General features: G+C 33.0%; 1 protein-coding gene across 1 annotated transcript in view; it reads left to right on the top strand.

Moving 5' to 3' along the window:
* The first annotated feature begins 9,678 nt into the window (after positions 1-9,678).
* The window catches only part of LOC133190427 (glycine dehydrogenase (decarboxylating), mitochondrial-like), a 24,335-nt gene continuing 13,081 nt past the window's right edge, over positions 9,679-20,932 (top strand). The window contains exons 1-7 of the mRNA XM_061326056.1: positions 9,679-10,016; positions 11,117-11,195; positions 15,715-15,850; positions 16,107-16,271; positions 19,130-19,207; positions 20,029-20,176; positions 20,438-20,634. Of these exons, the coding sequence (XP_061182040.1) occupies positions 9,804-10,016; positions 11,117-11,195; positions 15,715-15,850; positions 16,107-16,271; positions 19,130-19,207; positions 20,029-20,176; positions 20,438-20,634 (1,016 nt within the window). The 5' untranslated portion in view covers positions 9,679-9,803. The remainder of the gene's footprint in view (positions 10,017-11,116; positions 11,196-15,714; positions 15,851-16,106; positions 16,272-19,129; positions 19,208-20,028; positions 20,177-20,437; positions 20,635-20,932) is intronic.

The raw sequence follows: 20,932 nt of genomic DNA, 5'->3' as shown, positions 1-20,932 counted from the left end.
AAACTTGTGAAGCTTGTGCACGTGAAGAGCGTGAGAAAATGGCGACATTTATTTGAAATGTGTGCATGTAAAAGTTTTGCAAAAGTTGAAAGATTCACTTGTTAACATTGATATGGAAAATTGTATTCATAATGCAGGCGCAGATTCAAAGAAAGGCGGATCTCAAATGATGAATGGAGAGAGGAGGGGGGGGGTCAAGAATGTCAATCTAGTCTACCTTAAGTGGTAGACATCCCAGTTACACTACATGTAACGTAGATAAGACGGCTAAATTAATGTATAAGTGATATGGAAGTCAATATATTCCGCATTAAAAACTTGTTGAAAATTTACTTTCCTATGGATTTCATGACTTCTTTTTTTTTGGGGGGGGGGGGCAATTTATTTCTTCTTTAATAACGTTTTAACGTTTTGTTTTGTTTTGTTTTTTGTGGGGGGGGGGGGGTGAAATCCGTTTATAATTGAGATGGCGAAAATGGCGGATGGCTGCCGAAACGGTACATCATCTGTCCAGATGACTCCTCCTACAGGTTTCAAGATTGGAACTTTTTTATTGGGCAGATAAATTGTACGTATATCAGAGATGTGAATATTACTTGGATTTTAATTTTTGATAATTTATGAAGGAAAAAAAAGTTGTTGAGCTTAATTTTTTGTACAAAATATTGCATATTTAGGGTACATCATTTGTCTTGATAACTCATTCTACAGTTTTCAAGATAGGAACCTTTTTATATGAACTATACTTGGATTTTGATTTTTGATACTTTATGAGAAAAACATCAGTTGATGAACTTAGTCTTCTTTTTTGCTTTTTTATCAAAATATGTATAGGGTAAATCATTTGTCCGGATAACTCCACCTACAGTTTTCAAGGAAGTAGTACTTATTTTGCAGATCAATTGTACATACATGTATATCAAAGAGGTGCTTATTACTTTGATTTTGATTTTTGATTATTTATGGGAAAAATACCACATGTTGGACTTATTTATTCATTTTTATTTATTTATTTATTTATTTTTTATTTTATTTTTAATTTTTTTTTTTTTAATTTTTTTAATTTTTTTTTTTTTTTTTTTGCAAAATGTTGCATATATATAGGGTACATCATTTGTCCGGATAACTCCTCCTACATGTAGAGTTTTCAAGATAGGATTTTTTGTGTGTGTGTGTTTGCCCTCACCTGACCAACTGGCTAAAAATGGCCTGACTCAAAGCTTTTTAAAACCTCCATCAAACGGTTTTTTATGTCTGATGTTTTACAATTTTTCTCTTATTTCAAATTCTATAGATTTTACAATAAATACGCAAGGGGATGTTTCAGACGGCAAGCTGAGGTGAATTGGGAACTGCATGCATGCCCCACATTCTGTTTTATTTTAGGGGGAGAGGGTCATTGTCATGCCTTCCCTCTATTACATCCAAAATTTACTTTTTCGCTTTTAGTTGATTGTTCTTTCCTTCTTTTATTTTGCCTTTAGAAGAATGGGTTAAATTTGCTGTTCACTGGAACCCCCCAATCCCCACCTCCAAAGTAGAAATCTGTGTATAAGATAATTTATGCAAATACTATTGGTTAAGGTGATTCCATACTCACACTTTCATAGAGTTGAAAAACCATTTATTTCCAATGAATATAGTTAAAAATAAATACTGGGCAATAATTACAATATGGATAGGTCGCCATCCTTTTTAGACAAATTTAAACAGAAGTATCTGTTACCATTAAATAAATTGATTGACACATTTTGGGTAACACAGTAACTAGCATAATTATGGTTTTTCAAGGTGTTAAAGGTACTATAGTTGTTGAAGAAATTAAGATGCCACTAAATGGTCTATATCACAAAATACAACATGATATCATTATACATTTATTGACTGGGTTCAAGGGCAACATGCGTTTTGTCGGACCCAAGAACCAAACTGTTTGTCTGAGGCCGTTTGGCAAACAGTTTGGTTCGAGGGGTCGACAAAACGCATTTTGCCCGAGAACACAGTCAATAAATGTTTTGTTATACCTTTTACTTTTTATTTTGACATAACAGATGTAAATTTTCTTTACGTGCAGTCGCACTGCGGTTTAAACTTGGTCAATTCCGTAAAGTTCTGTCGAACTTCATCGAATGCAAATAAAATACAGCTGACCCCGCCCACACTGTGACGTAAGCGGCCCAACATCTCATCGACAGGTCCAATATCTCACTCAGCAGTCAAACATAGAATTTTAATTGATCGCTCAGTAAAACATTGGATATGTCAGACTTTTTTAAAGTATAGATTTATATAGGAACTAATCTTTAAAGGTATAACAAATGATATTGTTGAAACATCAATGTTATTATGTGTGATCAAAAAAGATTCTACATTATCAAGAAATAGAGCAAATGAAAATGGTGATAGATTTTCCCCTTGTCCTATTCCTATTCTGCATGGAAAGCATCAGTAAAGATATCATTAACCGCTATTCTCGATTTACTTTCAGAGTACATTTTCAATATCACATCAAAACAGTTTTCAGTGATACCATTTTGAATAACCTTTTGCTAAAGACTACTCTTCATACGATCATTGTCAAATGCAGAGTGCAAAACAAAATAAAATATTATTTATCGTAGAATAAATTGATCTACCACCCCCCTCTTTGGATTTTTTATGAGTTCATGTATATCATGTTCTTCAGTAATATTGTTTAATCGTTGGATAAAATAAATGTAAATAATTTTACCATGCAGATACGTATGTAATGGGTCTATAATTTTCTGGGGCTTTGTCGTTCCTTTTATTTTTATTAATAAGGCAAAGTATTATACAAATAATGCTCTAGAGGTTATATACGATAAGATAGATAAATGGTTCTCATGCGATACACATGAGTATTTGATTGGCTGAAGATGAATGTCCATGTAGGGGCATTATGACCATGCAAGGAAAATTCATGAGGGTTTGTCCCTAAACTTCAATGCCATTGGTCGACATTTGCATAAAAGTAGCCTTGAACTTTGAAGGTTCAGTTATATGAGAGGGGAAAATGTAAGAATAATTTTTGTTTTAGATTTTTGTTAAAAGTACATGTTCTTAACTTCAGATTCTGTCCTCCTTTTTTGGATGAAGGGGGGGGGGGGTTGAGGCTAAGGATGGACCCAGCAGGCACACAACGTTGTTTAAACGTTGAATATTAGTTGAAAATGGGTTTAGACGTTGATAAATCTAGATTCAATATTGATTCAACGTTGACTTTTCAACGATGAAAATGTAACGTTGATTCAACATTGAATTCAAATTGAGTTGAATTGCCAACATTGATTCAACGTCGGATCTTCGTCGAGCGGGAATCCTATTTTTATCTGATAAATAATTCGTACTATAATAATGTCGGACTATAACATTGTCGGACCATAACGAGGTCGGACTTGACAAAGTCGCACTACCGTATATCATTGATAACTATAACAACTAACAAGAATGGTAAATATATGAATTTTACAAATTCAGTGATTAATATGAATTCAGTACGAATTTGCCAAAGTACGAATTAAGAGCATGCGCAGTATGACATCCGGGAAATATTCAAAAAGACAGGATAACAGTTACTGGTAAGTTTTGATAATTTTAAGACTTTATATATACAGCTGTTTTAAGATTTTAAAAAATATAACTCGATTTGTTATCTATCTTAATTGCTCGTGATTATGGATGTTTTCGAATTCCATCTGACGCCAATTTCAGTTCAATATATTTTTTTAAAGAATGCATGAAGACCAAATTGAAGACTATTCCATTGTATAGTTTAGTTAATTGGTCTTCATAGTTTGAGAGTATTACATCTTGTGTATGTTAAGTGTTAGGATATATAGCATAAACGGATTAAAGATTCTGTAAAAGAAAAAAGGGGGGTGACCACTTGAACATGTTGAAAGGGGAAGTCTACCATCTCCACCGATGGCTTTTGGGCAGTTTTCACGGCACACCGAGTCCCGTTTACATCCCATTCTCACGTCTGTAACATCTTAAGAAACCCTAAATTTTATTTTCAGATTCTTATGGATATGTTTTTGTATAGCTTTACTGGGGGTGCAGTCAGGAATTCCCCGTCTGTTTTCCAGCATATCACTACCCCCTTTTTTATGGGTAAATCATTATTTTAAAAGTAATTTCCTCTATTAATTGATTTTTTTTTTTTCAAGTCTTGGATTTGAGTTTTACTTGTAAATAATTGTTTTATGAAATATTAAACTGCTGCACAATTTTGGGTTGAGAAATGGTATCAGGTTTGTTCGCCCTATCTACCTGTTCGCATGAGTCCGTTCGCGCAGGGTCCGTTCGCCATAATTCTTGTACGCCTTATATCTCTTTCGTCATATATCTCGTTCGCCCTAATATATATACAGTATATAGTAAATATTAACATTTATTATTAATTTTTTTCAATATTTTACGACTTGGTGTTCATTTCGGTAGACAGACATCTCGGCCCAACGACACCTCGGCCCGTCAGGCTTGACATCTCGGCTCTGCAGGTCTGCCCAAGATTGTTGACACGTCGGCCCATATTAAAGACACCTCGGCCCAAGCAAAATTTTACGATGGAAAAAAAAATAACAGATTAACCCAGCCTTTGAAAATATATCATTATTGGTGTTATTATTCTTTCTGACGATTAAACGATTTTTTTTTTAAAATAAAAAATGGGGGGTCTTTGATAGATATAATCTTTTTATTTTTCCAACTGTCGCCCGCGTGGCGCAGTGGTTAGAGCGTCTGCTCTAGAGTCGCGGAGTAAGGAGTTGATCCTTACGTCGCGGGTTCGAATCCCACTGTGGGACGTGGAGACCGGTCCTTCGGATGAGACCGTATAAATCGAGGTCCCGTGTCGCAGTAGGTGCTGGCACGAAAAAGATCCCTCACTGCTCAATGGCCGTAAGTGCCGAGTATAGGACAAAATTTGCAGCTCTCCACCGGCAAGTGGTGGCGTCTCCATATGAGTGAAAAATTCTCGAGAGGGACGTTAAACAACATACAATCAATCAATATTTTTCCAACTTAATTATTAGATCAGTCTTTCATTTACATCCATTTCTTGTGGAAAATGTAATTTATTTCTGCAGTATCACGGTTGCGCGCGTTAATCTTGTATTAGCAAAAAAATAAAAAAAAAAAAAAAAAAAAAGATTCTGAAAAGAAAAACCGTGTCGCGTACTTGCTTTGATACACGTACATAAATAGCCTGGAGGAAAAATGGACTCAAACTAGTTATTTGCGATGATAAAAAATTTATGAAGAGAAATGTTTTTTCTTAAGAAATAAATGAGAAATATTCAATGGATCTAAATGTATTTAATTACTGTCTCCCAATTAAGTCTGCTCGTAATTTACCCTCTGTTGTCACCAATATAACACGTGCCGCGGTATTTTGTTTGTTTATCAATGAGTTCTTTAGAAGATCTTTTTTTTTTTTTTTAAAAATCTCGATACATGTAGTTTATTCATGTACTTTTTTTCAGTCCATGTTTTAAAATTTAATTCAAATCCCAAAATTGGAAATATATATTTCATAGTAAAATTTTGCTTGGACCGAGGTGTCTTATGTATGGGCCGACATGTCTTAAATCTGGGGCCGACCCGTCTGAGCCGAGATGCCATTGGGCCGAAATGTCAATGAGCCGAGGTGTCGTTGGGCAGAGGTGTCAGACATTCTTTATTTCTTCAAATGTTGCTACAGTATTTTTTTATTTACCATAATCTTAATTGAACAATTCAAATTTGATATTAATGCTTTTTACATGCTTAATTGGTTTAATTATACTGAGTAATGTCACTGTAATTTAGGGGATCATATCCGTGTTTTTTAACAATCTGCGATATGTTTGGAAAACAATTAAAGGACGGAGACGTTAAGGAGGCTGGGGGGTCAACAAATTAACCATCAGATATAACTTAATTTTTTAGATATGATATCTTAAGTTGTCAACTATCATTTGGCAAACAAAAATTTCATACATTTTAGTGTCAAAATTTGATCATTTTTGTATATCTTTATATGGAGCTCTTCTTCTAAAGGAGATTAATATAATCTGAAAATGGCCACAACCACCCAGCCCTCTTAATTTCTGTTGGTCTGCTGGGTCTTTGATAGGAGAGGTATTTAGTGTGACCACATGCATACGTCTGTTGTCTCCCGTCACCCTGTGCAATTTATGTACCAATGTACATATAATTTATTTAAAAAAATCCATTGGTTCATTATATGCCATTGGCGAACGGACCCTCTGGGAACAAGTTTTAGATCGGACTCTGGGCGAACGAGAATAACGGCGAACGGCGTCAAAGGTGAACAAATTTTAGGGCGAATGAACATACAACCTTGCGAAATTCATGTGTGCTTTTATGGAACACAAACTTTTAACAATTTTTTTCTTTACTTTCCTGTTACACTTTCAATTTACTTCATTTTATTTTGTGTTTTGTGAACAGTAGGCAAGGCTTATAAAGAGATGGAAGAGATATCATGCAGATATAGATTTAATCTCACGACCAAACAATGATATAGATGTACATTGTAAATGAAGGACATTCCAGCACCTCACAGCCTCCAGCAAATTAAGCAGCTGATGAATGTAAACACATGGAAATCAAATGGTACAATGCATTAACCATTCTGATTACACTTTAAAAATCTGAATTTTAAAGTTTTATTAATAAATATCATTTGCAATTCCAAGAAATTAACTAATTTTTGCATAAATATGTGTTAATTTAATAATTCGTTTTTAATAACTATATTTGTCTTTGGATTGATTATTTATAATTTGGAAAAAGCGCAAGATATTAATTGTTTATTTAAGTGTTCGTCAATTTTCACTAAAAGATAATTTTGAATAAAAAGATTATGAGATTGAACACGATTTTAACATATTTCATTATACAAATATTTATTATATCAAATTGTACATTGTAGGGGTAATCAACTAAAGCGCTGCACCAATCTGTCCACTCAGAAGACCAACATAATCCAGGAGAGAACACTAATCAGGAGATCAACAGCACCCCAGGAGTCCAAGATCACCCACAAAGACCAACACCACCCTCAGGACTCCAACAACAGGACTCTAACACCAAGATTTAATTAAAACTGAATTTTTTAATGAAATATTTATCGGATTTCCGACATTTTGGCATGAGCATCACTGAGGAGACATAATTTGTCGAAATGCAAATCTGGTGCATCAAAATGGTTACCGTATACGATTTACATCTTATCTTGGAATGTTTTCATGCATTGGACTATTTCTTGACCACAAGTGAAAATAGAAAACGTTTGTAAAATGTTTGGGTTTTGTACTGATTGCATGTAATTTATAAAATGTATTTTTGTGAAATACATTGTATTTGACCTATTGATAGGAAGTTAATTAAATGTTTACAATATAGATTTATATATGTTTTCCTTTATATAATTATGAAGGCATCTTAGTTAATAAAAAATTAAAATTTTAAATAAGTAATCACCATCCCCCCCCCCCCCTTCCGAAAAAACAACGTTGAATTAACTTTTATTCAATGTCTAATCAACATTGATTTTCAACATTGAATCAACGTTAAGAATTCAACGTTGAACTCAATTTTCAAAATCTTACATAAACTAAACGCTGAATCAACATATATAAGCAACGTTGATTCAAGTTTTTTTTCAATGTTGTGTGCCTGCTGGGGAATACCTTAATCCGAATTCGAATCTGCATAACGTATAGAATTTTTGTTGGCTAAGTTTTTTTATGCTTTTAAAACCCATCAGAACTTCACAAAAAAGGACATTTTATAATATCACCATTTTCATTTATCTTTTATCTTTATTTACGTGTTTTTTTAAACATTGTCAAAATATTAAGAGTGACATATAGATCCATTGGGCGGGTGTAAGTAACCATTTCTTGTTGTAAAATATATTGTACAGTTGCCTCAATACACAAGCCACTATAATAAATAATTTACTATGTGCATGTTTCCCGCCAATTCAGCCTTTAATGATTTCATATACATGAATTATGATCACTTAGTGTAGTACTTTTTAAGATCGGTGCTAGTGAAGAGTCATAGAAAAATGTTGATATTTCTTATGCAAAATTTGTACATGCCAATTGTCATGTTGCAGATTTTATTTGATGAAATGAAATATGTCAGAAAGGACCGAAGGAAAAAATGCATGTAAGTATCTTCTTTTCGTTTGTAGCTGTTCTATTTCTTTACCGTTCCCCCCCCCCCCCCTCTCTCTCTCAATTAAGCTATTATGAAAAGGAATGAAATTATGACGAACAAAACTTTTCTGCGGGAAATTCTCTAGACATAGTCACTGATTTAAAAAATTAAAAAAAGGAAATATGCGATTTCCTTGGGTTTCAACACAAGCGATAAAATCTCGAGAATCAGTTTATTCACTGACGTAAACCACTGATTTCACCACACAGAATACTGTTTGTTTGTGATACGACTTTTGGATGGAAAGGTTTGTATGTTTTGTCATGGTGTAATTTTTAAGGTATACGCTTAGTGGGTCCTATAAGTCCATGTTTTGTTAACCAAAAAGGCATATTTTTACGCATACTTTGAAGATATACAAGTAGAATTACTAATGGCACGAAGGCTTATTTATTAAAAAAAAAAAGTGTAATGACATAAAAAAAGAAAGATCGATTTTGCTCCCATTGGTGTGCATGCTATTTCATAGAGGGTTGTCGCTAATAATTGAAATAGCAGGGTATATGGGTATATTAAAAAGTAGAAGCGGGTATGGGGTGGGCTGAGTGAGGATGCATGGGGGTTATATAGGCCTAGGCGGGGCCGGAAATTCCGGGCCGGTCCTCGCGGGTCTTAGGGACAACCCTGTTCACAGATGAATAGTTTTAATACTTTTTTTTTTATTTGCCAAACCAATGACATTTCCCCCGACTTATATTCATCCACCCTTTTAACTGAATGTAATGGCCAAAATCCATTTTTAATATAGAGAGAATCGCCCTTTTATGAAGATTTGTCAAATAAAATTATTTTGTTACTAATGTACGTACTTGTTAGCAAGTACAAGTTGTGACTATGAGCTTTAGTAGTACGATAAGATAATTTTGAATGGTTCTCACACGATACACAAGCGTTTGTGATTGGTTGGGGATGAATGTCCATGTAGGGACATTATGACCATGCAGGGAAAGCTCGCGGGGGATTGTCTCCACTCTTTAATGTTATTGGTCAATATTTGCATATAATTAGCCTTGAACTTTGAATGTTTAAGGTGAGGCTAATATTAGGAGAAAGATTATGCCTCAGTCATCACAACATGTGGTAAATACTTCTTCTATTTCTAAAAAGAAAATGTTTAAAATGTACAATAAATATATATAGAAAAATTATATCCATCAAATGGGAATTCTTTTGTTGTATTATAATTTACTTTAGCAGCCAAAAAATTTATGAAAAAAACCTTTTTAAGCTTTTGTATACATAATACGAGGGAAAAATGCAAAGAAATATTTAGCACGACATTGAATTATTTACATATTTGTTTTTGTTTTTTAACTTTCTGGGTTCATAATTTTTTAATATGATTTGTATATTAAAATGTCCTGATTGTTCTCCAATATTATGCAAGGAAACATTGCGTTGATTAGCGACACCATTCCGTAACCCGTTTAATCTGCTTTTGGACGTCTTGGCACCCGTAGAACCAATATATTGGTCAATGAAGCAAAACAAGGAAGAAGGGGGCTGAGAGTGACATAGACTTGAATTAACTACCGATTTTCATCATGTTTCGGATGCGTTATGTGTCTGAATTTGTGCGAAGGAGCAGTGCGAGTGCCCAGCTATCACAAACACATGCAAGCAGGAGTTTCATATTAGTAAAACGCTGTACTTCGTCTTTGGAAAAACTTCATCCAAGACATGACAACTTTATTGAGAGACACATAGGACCAAATGATGTAGAAAAGAAAGCAATGTTGGATTTCATTGGAATGAAAGTAAGAACGTTTTTATTGTTCAACATTGCGTTGTTTACGTGAATTCATATTTATACGTCATTGAGTTTCTTCCCTTCACGCGGTCATTACAGGTCATTCCTTGAAAAATGTCATTTTTATGTAAATAATATTTCGCTTCTTTACGTTACCAAACCAAGTTTAGTAGTGTAATTTAGATATTGAATTTAATGCTGTCACAGGGATGCATGTGCCTTCCACCGTAAGGTGGAAAATTAAAAGTTGATTATAAATTTAATTAATATAGCCTACATACTACAGTTCAAAAGTTTTGTGAAGGAAAAAATTGAAAAATTCAGCTTTTCACCACAAATTTGAATCCCCCATAATTTTAACTTTAAGTTCATGCCTTGTTTACATTTTTAGGATTCTGTAAGCTATATTGTGATATGGGTCAGCTGTTTTGTAATGTAGGCGTAGCATATCCTTGACACTTGCATATAAATATTCAGCGCTGTAAACAATGAATTATATAGCAGTGTCTTTAGTAAAAGCATAATTTTGAATGTCCTTAATGAGGTAAAAATAAGATAAATTCATTCATCTGTTGGAATTAAAGGAATTGGAGGTGATCAGTCAAATACAAAAACAGAATACATGTTACATAATGTAAATATACTAAAAATAAATTCAAACAAAAATAATTGTGGCATTATATGCCTTTCGAAGGCATTGCACAGCAAAGATTCCACTGAAGGCTTATGCTACAGGCTGATATGGTTATTATCTACTAGTCTAAACAAATATTGCATATGTCCTTTTTCTGGAAGAGGCCAGAAAAATTTATCATGATTAAAATTAACAAACCCCTGCTCTTGGTCTTCTTCCCAACCCTCTTGTAGGCATGGTAGAATTAACTTTAGCCCCAGTGTTACAAAAGAATGCATCCTGCACAATATTGTGAAATTCCTATGATATGAGAATTCATCTGATGACTGAAATTTTTCATGCAAGAGGAAGACATTATTCATAAATACCTTAAAGTTTAATATATCAGTACCAGAGAGGCAAGTTTTAAAAGAGATTTTTTTTTTTGAAAATGCATTTTTTTCTAATATTCTTTTTCTTTTTTTTTTTAACAGAACATTGACGAATTGATTAAGAAGTCTGTACCTGCCAACATTTTATTGGACAGGGAGCTGACATTAGATGAGCCACTAGGTACAGTGTATGTTATATATTGTGTCAGGTCACATGTTACCTCATTCAAGGCCGGCATTAGATAATGCATGTCCAGTTCATTGAACTTTGACACAACTTTTATCACAAATATCATGATAATAATGATAAATTTTTAACAGTACATTCTTATCACTTCTTTGGCTTACTTCACATTGAATTGATAGTACATGTAGTAGTATCTAGATACAGTCAAACCTTGCTATCTTGAACATGATGGGACGGAGAAAAAACATATCCTAAGGTTCGAGATACTGAGGGTAAAATACATCAAGGAAAAGTACCTAGGACTTCAAATCACTTTGATATATCCATTGGTATTCAAGATATCAATGTTCAAGATACCGAAGTTCAACTGTATATGATTGGCTTAGGATGGGGTAAGAGCTTTTTAGGGTATCTATGGAATATCTATTAAGCTTTTTCACATCAGAATATTGTCATTTGTCCTAAGGTCATTTTTAGTCTCAATATGATACAAGCAAAGAGCATCCTTAGGTAAAGGGTTTGCAGTGACCTTGACCCAAGTCTCATAAAGTCAAGCTCCTTGATGCCACTAAGGTATACAGTGGACCTTCAGATATCCGGACGCCAGATATCCGGACGCTTCAGTTTCCGGACGTTTTTTAATGGGAACGAAATTTTTTAACGTTATTTTGTCTCGTTTAACCGGAATTCCGTGTTCCGTATCCGGACGGTCTTTTTTCACCACAAAATGAATTTTTACGTTATATTTTGGTTCATTTATCCGGACGATAATTTTTTAACTGGCCTGTCAAGTCTGCTCAAATTTCTTGATCTGGGTGTTAATTGTTGTAAAAACACTGGTCTGGCTGTTTGTTTTTAAAGATAATCACCTGTGACCTGTTATCAATGGCTTGCAGCAAGGTTAATTGTAGGTCGATAGGTATGCACGAGACTCTCGCTTCTCTAACATGGTTTTGATAAGTATTAATATAATTAAGAAAAATAATTTTATAAGTCTAGGATAATTTTTTAGTAGTCGGCAATTTACTGTTAGAATACAGTCGTAACATGGTTTTATGTATTTATAGACATGGCATCGGAGGTTTTTTTTATGCACAGTATTTTGTGCGCGAAACGCATTCTATGATTTGATGACATTTATAAAAAAAAATCATTTTCAAAATTACACAATCGTTAATACGATCTCGCTTTGGATGTTTACGATTAGCGTTCGTATACATATGCAGATTATGTCACATTTAGCATTGATGGGCGTTCATATTAAATAAGACTCTACCGACAGTACCGTACCGACATGGCTACTAGGAGAAGTTGATTCATTAGACACTGGGAGGTAGAAATAATTAATGTGACCATATAAACACTTCTTTTTTCAATGACACATGTACTTTTTTATTTATTTTAACAAATATTGAGTAGTACTGTCTTATATTAAAGTATTTAAACAATAAAACATATTGATAAAAAGCAACATTCTTTACTATTGAAATGGTATGAAAGGCCATATAACTAAAATAAAGGGAATTCAGGTATCCGGACGCTTCACATATCCGGACAAATTGACTGGGAACCAAAGCGTCCGGATAAATGAGGCTCCACTGTAAATAATGCATGATTTGAAATGTTGCATATAGTGCACATGACAGATTAAAAAAAAATGTTCATCTGTCTGCAGTTGGTGGCTATTGCTGAACTGATCAGAGACAAGAAGAAATTAGTGTATTTTATATGTTTCATTAAATGATTACCGTACATGACTGGAACATATAGTGTTTGTCGTGTCCATCTTCTGTCCTTCTGTCACACTTTTCATTTAACTCAGTTTTGAAGAAACTATTCAAGATATTTATGCCCCGCCATGAATATGGCCAGGGCATATAGCAATTGTCATGTTTGTCTTCCATCCTTCTGTCATTCCATCAGACTTTGCATTTAGATCAGTTTCAAAGAAACTCTTTAAGGTATTTTTATAAAACTTCATATGCTTATTCATATTGATGAGAGCTATTCAATCAACATTTTGACGTTGACAACTCCTTTGACCTTGACCTCACTTTTCAAAATTTGTGTTTAGCTCAGTTTTAAAGAAATATTCAAGATATTTTATCAAGCTTCATAGACTTATACATATTGATGAAAGCTATTGAATTACATCAACATTTTTTACCCAGGACTTTTCTTTGACCTTAACTTCACTTTTCTCAAATTTGTGTTTAGCTTAGTTTCAAGATATTTTTATTAAACCTAATATGCTGATACATGTCGGAGAGAGCTATTCAACGTCAACATTTATTGACCTTGACCTTTCCTTTGGCCTTGACCTCACTTTTCTTAAATTGTGTTTAGCTAAGTATATTGTATCAAGATATTTTATCACTTTTCTTAAATTTGTGTTTAGCTAAGTATCAAGATATTTTTATTGAACTTCATTTGATCGTACATATTGAAAGTTATTCAACATAAAATGTCTTTTACCTTGACCTTTACTTTGATCTTGACATAACTTTTCTTGATTTGTGTTTAGCTAAGTTTCAAAGAAACTAAGATATTTTTATTAAACCGTATGTGCTGATACATATTGATAGGAGCTATTCAACTTCATGAAAATTGTTTTTTGACTATATCTTTGATCTTGACAGTATGACCCCACTTTTTTCTAAATTTGTGTTTCAAGGAAACTATTCAAGATATTTTATCAAACTTCATAGGTTTATACATATTGATGAAAGCTATTGAATTACATCAACATTTTTTACCCTGATGTTTCCTTTGAACTTGACTTCACTTTTCTCAAATTTATAGTTGATTCAGTTTTAACAAATCAAGATATTTTTATCAGACTTCATTTGCTGATATATTTTGGTGAGTGCTATTGAACTGCATCAAAGTTTTTTAACCTTGACCTTTCCTTTGACCTCACTTCTCTTAAATTTGCATTTTGCTCAGTTTCAAAGAAATTATTCATGATGTTTCTATGTAAGCTTTTACGCTGATACATAATTTGGTGAGAATACATCAATTATGTCAGATTTTTATTTATCTTGACCTTCCCAATGACCTTTGACTTTACAATTCATTGTGTTTAAAACTATTTTTTAAAGAAACTATTCAAGATATTTTCATCAAACTTTGTACACTAATACAAGTTTTCATGTTACATAACTAATGAACCCTGGGCACCCATATCCTGAAGAAGTATTTCTAGTTTTATTAAACTTCATATGCTGATTCATATTGATGAGAGCTACCTGGTATTCAGTTGCAGTAACATTTTTGTCCTTGACCATTCCTTTGACTTTGACTTCACTTGTCTCAATTTTGTAATAACCTTAGTTTTAAAGAAACAAATCAGAATATTTTTATCAAACTTCATATGGACTTCATATGCTGATACAGTTTGGTAAGTGCTTTTGAACTGCATCAAAAAATTTTTACCTTGACATTGATCTTTGGCTTTGACCTTCATTTGACCTTGACCAAATTTTGTTTTATCTTGACCTTCACAATGACCATGACATAACTATTTATTGTGTATAAAACTCAGATAAAAAAAATCAAGATATTTTCATCAAACTTCATACACTAATACAAATTTTCATGTTCCATTACTAATCCATTTCATGTCCTATAACCATATTTCTAGTTTTCTTTTTCTTTTTTTATGTTTTCTAAAAGTTATGTTTCCATTTTTAGCAAAAGGCTAAATTCTAATTAGTTTGGACTGTCTTTTAAGTAATGCAAATAGTTAACCATTCTGCTATACATGCATAAGAAATGCAGTTGATTTAAGCTACTCAAATGAAAGGCCAAAGGGTCTAAATGCCAAGACTCTGTCACAAAAGGTATTATAAATCTGCTGAAAGAAAAAATAGGATGACATGTCATTTCTCAAATGAAAAGGGTCTGCATGCCAAGACTCTGTCACAAAAGGTATTATAAATCCATGCTGCATCAAAAAGCAGGATAACATGTTTTTTTTAAAAATGTTTTACTCTATTTTCAGATGTTATATTATGTTTTTTTTGTTTGTTTGTTTGTTTGTTTGCAATAACATTGAGAACCATAAGAATGTTGTTTTGTGAATTCAAGTGCTTTATAAATAGAACAAGCACCTGTTTATGGGTCTCTGGTTCAGTAATCTGTCATTCAAGGACACCCAAATTTTTTATCACAAAGATAGTGTTGACTTTAACTTATAATAGAGTATAAAGAAAATTAAATCTGATTAGTTGTCAATTGGTCAGTTATATAAGGATTTATATGTGTGCCAAGAGATATAGAAAATGCCAAATACTTCTATTACATGTGTATAGGAGCACAAATTTGGCAGCATAAGTGAAATTTTAATGATTGATTGAACAGAAATTGAACTCTCACATTGAACAATGTTGAAAGCTTTTATAACTAAAAATTCTGAAAGATAAACAAATTATATCCTTTCAAATTGTTATGTCCCACAATATAAAATTCATGAAAAATTTCCTTAACCCTGATTTTGTTTACTTTGTATTAGGAGAGCTGGAATTGATTGAAAAGCTGGAGCAAATGGCCAACAAGAATGAAGTTTGGAGAAGTTATATAGGAATCGGTTACTACAACACATATACCCCACACACAATATTGAGGAATATTTTTGAAAACCCAGGATGGTACAAAAAATAAAATATACCTTATACCTGTTTAATTTGTATAAACTATCTTGTTATTATTTTTAATATATAGGTAACACTAATTTGAAATGCTGCAAGAATCTCTTGTATAGGTAGTAATTATTTTATTATAATATTATAAAATATTTTTAGTCTCTGAGCACATGAAAATTAAAATTTTTTTTATATAATTACATGATAACTATCAGATAGAGAGCAGAAAAGAACCTTTAAGACCCATTTATTATTGATGCAGGACCACTCAGTACACCCCCTACCAGGCAGAGCTGGCCCAGGGCCGCCTGGAGAGTCTCCTAAATTATCAGACAATGGTCGTGGATATGACTGGACTTCCTATCGCTAACGCCTCCCTACTGGATGAAGCCACTGCTGCTGCTGAAGCTATGGGGCTCTGTTACAGGTCAGGACAAAATTATATTGCAGTTATTAGTCACTTGTTAAAATTTAGTATAAATGTTAGAAACTCTCAGTTTCATATTTTTAGCATTTTTTTTTCTAGTTTTGTGATACTGCACATGACTTTTAATGTCATTTGGTATAATCGCTATACATGTATATATAGAGTAGATAACATTGAAGTACTTGTATACAGATATGTGGTTAAGTGTTTTGTCTTTGGTAAATGTACATAGTTTTGTGCCTATATTTACAATTTAATTAGTAAGTCACATTTATTCATCATATCCGTTTACAGTTATCATGTTTAAGGTTTAAAACCGTAAATTTATTAATGACTTAAGGACCCTCTATACACCTAAGGAAAATATTTTTTGGACATGGAGAAAATTACAGTGTGTAAAGGTGTAAATATTGAGCTTATCTATTACATTTTCAACATAGGGTACCTTGCATTTATCGACAGGAAAAATGTTCAAAGACAATTAAGTACTGATGAACAGAAATCACTGTTGTTTACTCAAGTGGGCAAAATACCTCCAAAGGAAGTGTTCAATCTATTCATCTTGGCCTATTAAAATCTTATGAATGCTTGATTTGATCAAAAATTAAGTCATTAACTGTACAATTCAATTTATTACATTTCAGTTCAAAGTGCAGATTACTCTGTCTGCATAAAAATACTACAAAATCAGAACTCTTCAGTGTGCAGTGTATAGAGGGCTTTCAAAACATAGTTTTGGCCATTTCAATCACTCAAATAAAGCTCACTTTAGATTTATCATGTTGAAACATTAAAACAGTAGGAGTTTTATGAAAAGCATGTTTGTATTTTTTCTTCAAGTTTTTTTTTTCTCAAGTTCTTAGTTGCTATTAACAAACTCCGAACAATACTCCTCAACAACCTTACCAGCTAACAGGAGCCAAATTTATTGTATTAATATGTTAAAAACAAAAAAGTACATACAAGTAGTCTGAGAGCACGGTGAAATAAGCAGTACATCACTCAAGTTACTACTCATTTTAATTGCACATTCCAAATTAAATCAACACGCATTTATCTTATCGATCATTGTAAGACAAATATATTGTAACACAAATTATTTAAGAACCTAATTATGTTACATTAAGTCAGAGGTTGTAATTCAGGGCCCCATGCATTTTACAAAAAACTTATGACAATATTAAATTGTAATATTTTGCAAATAACTTTCTTTTTCTTTTAAACATCATTTTGAAAATGTTTTTAATCTCTTTATAAAGCATTTAGAGTGACAATTTTATGCCAGCAAATTTTAGCAGAAACATTAATTTTGCAAGATTTTACAATCAACTGAATTTTTGGTCTTAGTCATAAATCCTTTTGTAAAATGGGCCCCAGCTGATGGATCTGTGGGTCAATTGCTCTTACATTACACTTGTCTCCATATTCATTCATGCATATCCTTAGTAATACATGCACTTTACACATTCAAGGCCACATTTGTAAGAGAGTGATAAAATTTCCATGCATAACATACATGAGATATAGATATTGAAGTATTATACAATGTGAGATGATAAAAGTTGAAAAAAAATTCTTACACATCAAATGCAAAATACTTGATTATTTGGCAGCAATGATTTTGTACTAGACAAGAATCAAAGTACTCAGAAGTACAGAGAGCTAGGCTCATTTACAGAATAGTGAACAAAGCCCTTTTTTACATGAAACATACATTGTAATAACAGATATAAGTAACGAGAAGTTCAGAAACTTGAAGAATACCGGTATGTAACACAAAATACATGTAGTATATTTCTGAAAAATTTTCACATGTATCTTTCTAGGGTCTTATATACCACTCATAGAAGTAAATTAACATTGATGCAGCAGTGTCAAATGTTTGTGCACTGATGTCGAGTCCTCAGCAGGGAGTTTTGCAGCAAGATGTACAATAGGACACTAGCTCCCTTGCATTATCTTGTTAGCCTGCTAGCAGTCAACCTCTATTAATAGAATGTAATGCAGACAGTGGGTCCTGATGAAAACCTTTTGCTTATATCTTTAAACATAGAATTAATCAAAAAACATGGGAGAAAGTACATTATCATTTATGTTTTTTTATTTAGAAAATTCCTCAGTTAACTTTATACTTTGATTTAGTTTTTGTATTGTCTCAAAAGTGGCTAAGCATGTATTTTACTCATGAATTTGATTTGACGGTGAGGAAGCAGCATATATGGTTGAACACTGTGATAGAAGCCTGCTATTGCTCTATGAGCAATCACCCTGGCTAAAAACCATACATATAATGGTACCCTTAAGTTAGAACATACACAGTTTAAATAAATCATTGAACAAGTTGAAACAAACTTGGTTTCTCCATGTTCATAGCAACAGGTGTTCATGATTTAGACCAAAGATGTCCATAGTTTTGTTCCAGATTCATGCTCTGATTATCAAGATTAAATACTGTCAGAGTAAAATGGAGAAATGCCGGGGACAAAAAAATTTTATTCATTATAAACAAAGTTGGCTGTATCCATGAATTTCATATGTTTTAAATCTATAGGGATGAAAATCATGCTGTAAGCATGGTAAGCATGAATTCATTGTAAGCGTGTTTGCTGGAACCGTGTTTTACTGTATGTAGATTCAAGTCAGTTCCTTGACCACCTGCATAAAGGAGAGATTTTATTTTCTCAAAGTGAAAGAAAATGCAGCATTGCTCATGACACATAGTAATATTGTACAATTGAATGCATTTATTGCTTCAGATATAGCTACCTAGGATTCATGTGCAAATTTATGATAACAACAGCTGGGAATTTTATTACTGGTATCACTATTCAACTGTTTAAATTGTATTTTCTTTTCAGACACAACAAAAGACGGAAGTTTTACATTGATAAACACTGCCATCCACAGACCATTGGTGTTGTAGAAACGAGAGCAAGGTATTGTTTTTTAGGCATAATAAAAAATATGTTTGTTTACTGTTACATGCTGAAATAAAATAGGGTCAGTAGGTAGGATTTTTTTTTTATTTTATTGAATTTTTTTATACACAAATTAACATGAATTGGTTGAAATACAAAATAGTTTTACCATTGTGTGGTGCTTTACTTATGTTTGGGCTTGCCGTATGGGCGATAGGTGCAAACATGTTGATGTAGATGTTAAACACACCACTAGTACTTTTGGATTTCAAACCCTTGACCGATTAAGATTCATGTGAAAGTTAAACTGACCAGCGAGTGACTTCAGGATTTTAATGACGAAAAAAAAATTGGGTCGGCAAATAAATATAGGGCCGGTCGGGTAATGGTAAACACATATTTTTTTATTATGCCTTGGTACAGTTACACATTCAGTGCAAATTCATTCTTACATTTGATAAATATTCTGGTCTACTGACCTAGCAAACATTAAATAACTATAATACTGTTCTCTGTTTAGTCCATAGAAATAGCTTGGGCACCCTGTGGGTTAACTAAATACCCTTATAATAAAATGAGAGTTTACATCATGGGAAGATTAATCATAATAATTGCAATTTACACAGTTTTTACATTGATTCATAATTATATATAATAAATTTGTATTTGTGTGATGTACAAGCCCATGTGCACAGGTTTCTAATTTTCTAACATTCAGCCACTAGGTATATGCATATACCTAGTGGACTGTAAGTGAATGATCCTGCAGCACTCTTGCAGTTTCTTTAGAATTCTGCACATGCCAGACACTGTAGATATGGCACATGTTCTAATTACAGTGCATTGGGAATTGAAGTCCTCCGGCTGGACTGGCAGGACATGGATATGTCTAACAGAGACATCTCTGGAATTCTGATCCAGTATCCAGACACAGATGGACACGTTCATGACTACATGGAGTTGGTGGACAATGCTCATGCAAATGGAGTGAGTGGTGATATTATAGAAAAAAACATTAGAATTTAAACTATGTCCAGACAAACTAAGTGAATCCACATTGTGTATTTTTTGTTTATTGTCTAAAAATGACTTCTTTGATGTGAATTAAGATCTCTTTCAGTGTTTTATAGCTGAATGCCTTATTTATTTATGTCTGTATAAGAACACAATTCTTTGTAGTTGAATGCCTGATTTATTTACATCTGTATAATATATTAGTACACAATTCTTTGTACTATATATTTTCAGACCTTAGTGACCTGTGCTACTGACCTTTTAGCACTAACAATGCTGCGTCCCCCGGGCGAGATTGGAGTGGATATCGCTGTCGGATCAAGCCAACGATTTGGAATTCCTATGGGGTATGGAGGCCCTCATGCTGGGTTCTTCTCCACCAAGAATGAATTTCTCAGACTGCTGCCAGGAAGGATGATAGGTGTGACCAGGTATGGAAAGACCTTATGTTGCAATAAATTTGGAAAAAAGCATCCAGGTCATATGTCTTGAATGTATAAACTTCACAATAAACCTTGATACTAATTTCATTGAATATGGTCATCATAATTATTGTTTAGAACAAACTAAAAAGAAGTCATTTAAGTGTTCTTATTTGTAACTATAATAAAAAAGACACAGGTAATATCTACCATATGCTGTCCTCCAGTTTTTTTGCTTAGATAGCATAGTTCATTCAGTGTAACAACCCTCCCCCCTTCCTACTGATAATCCTCTTAATATTGGCTA

The sequence above is a fragment of the Saccostrea echinata genome, unplaced genomic scaffold, assembly GCF_033153115.1.
Source record: "Saccostrea echinata isolate AGI-Se365-2 ecotype Australia unplaced genomic scaffold, CSIRO_AGI_Sech_v1 ptg000022l, whole genome shotgun sequence".
Lineage (NCBI taxonomy): Eukaryota > Metazoa > Mollusca > Bivalvia > Ostreida > Ostreidae > Saccostrea > Saccostrea echinata.
The sequence above is the reverse complement of the archived record's forward strand: the minus strand, read 5'-3'. Positions and strand labels throughout refer to the sequence as shown.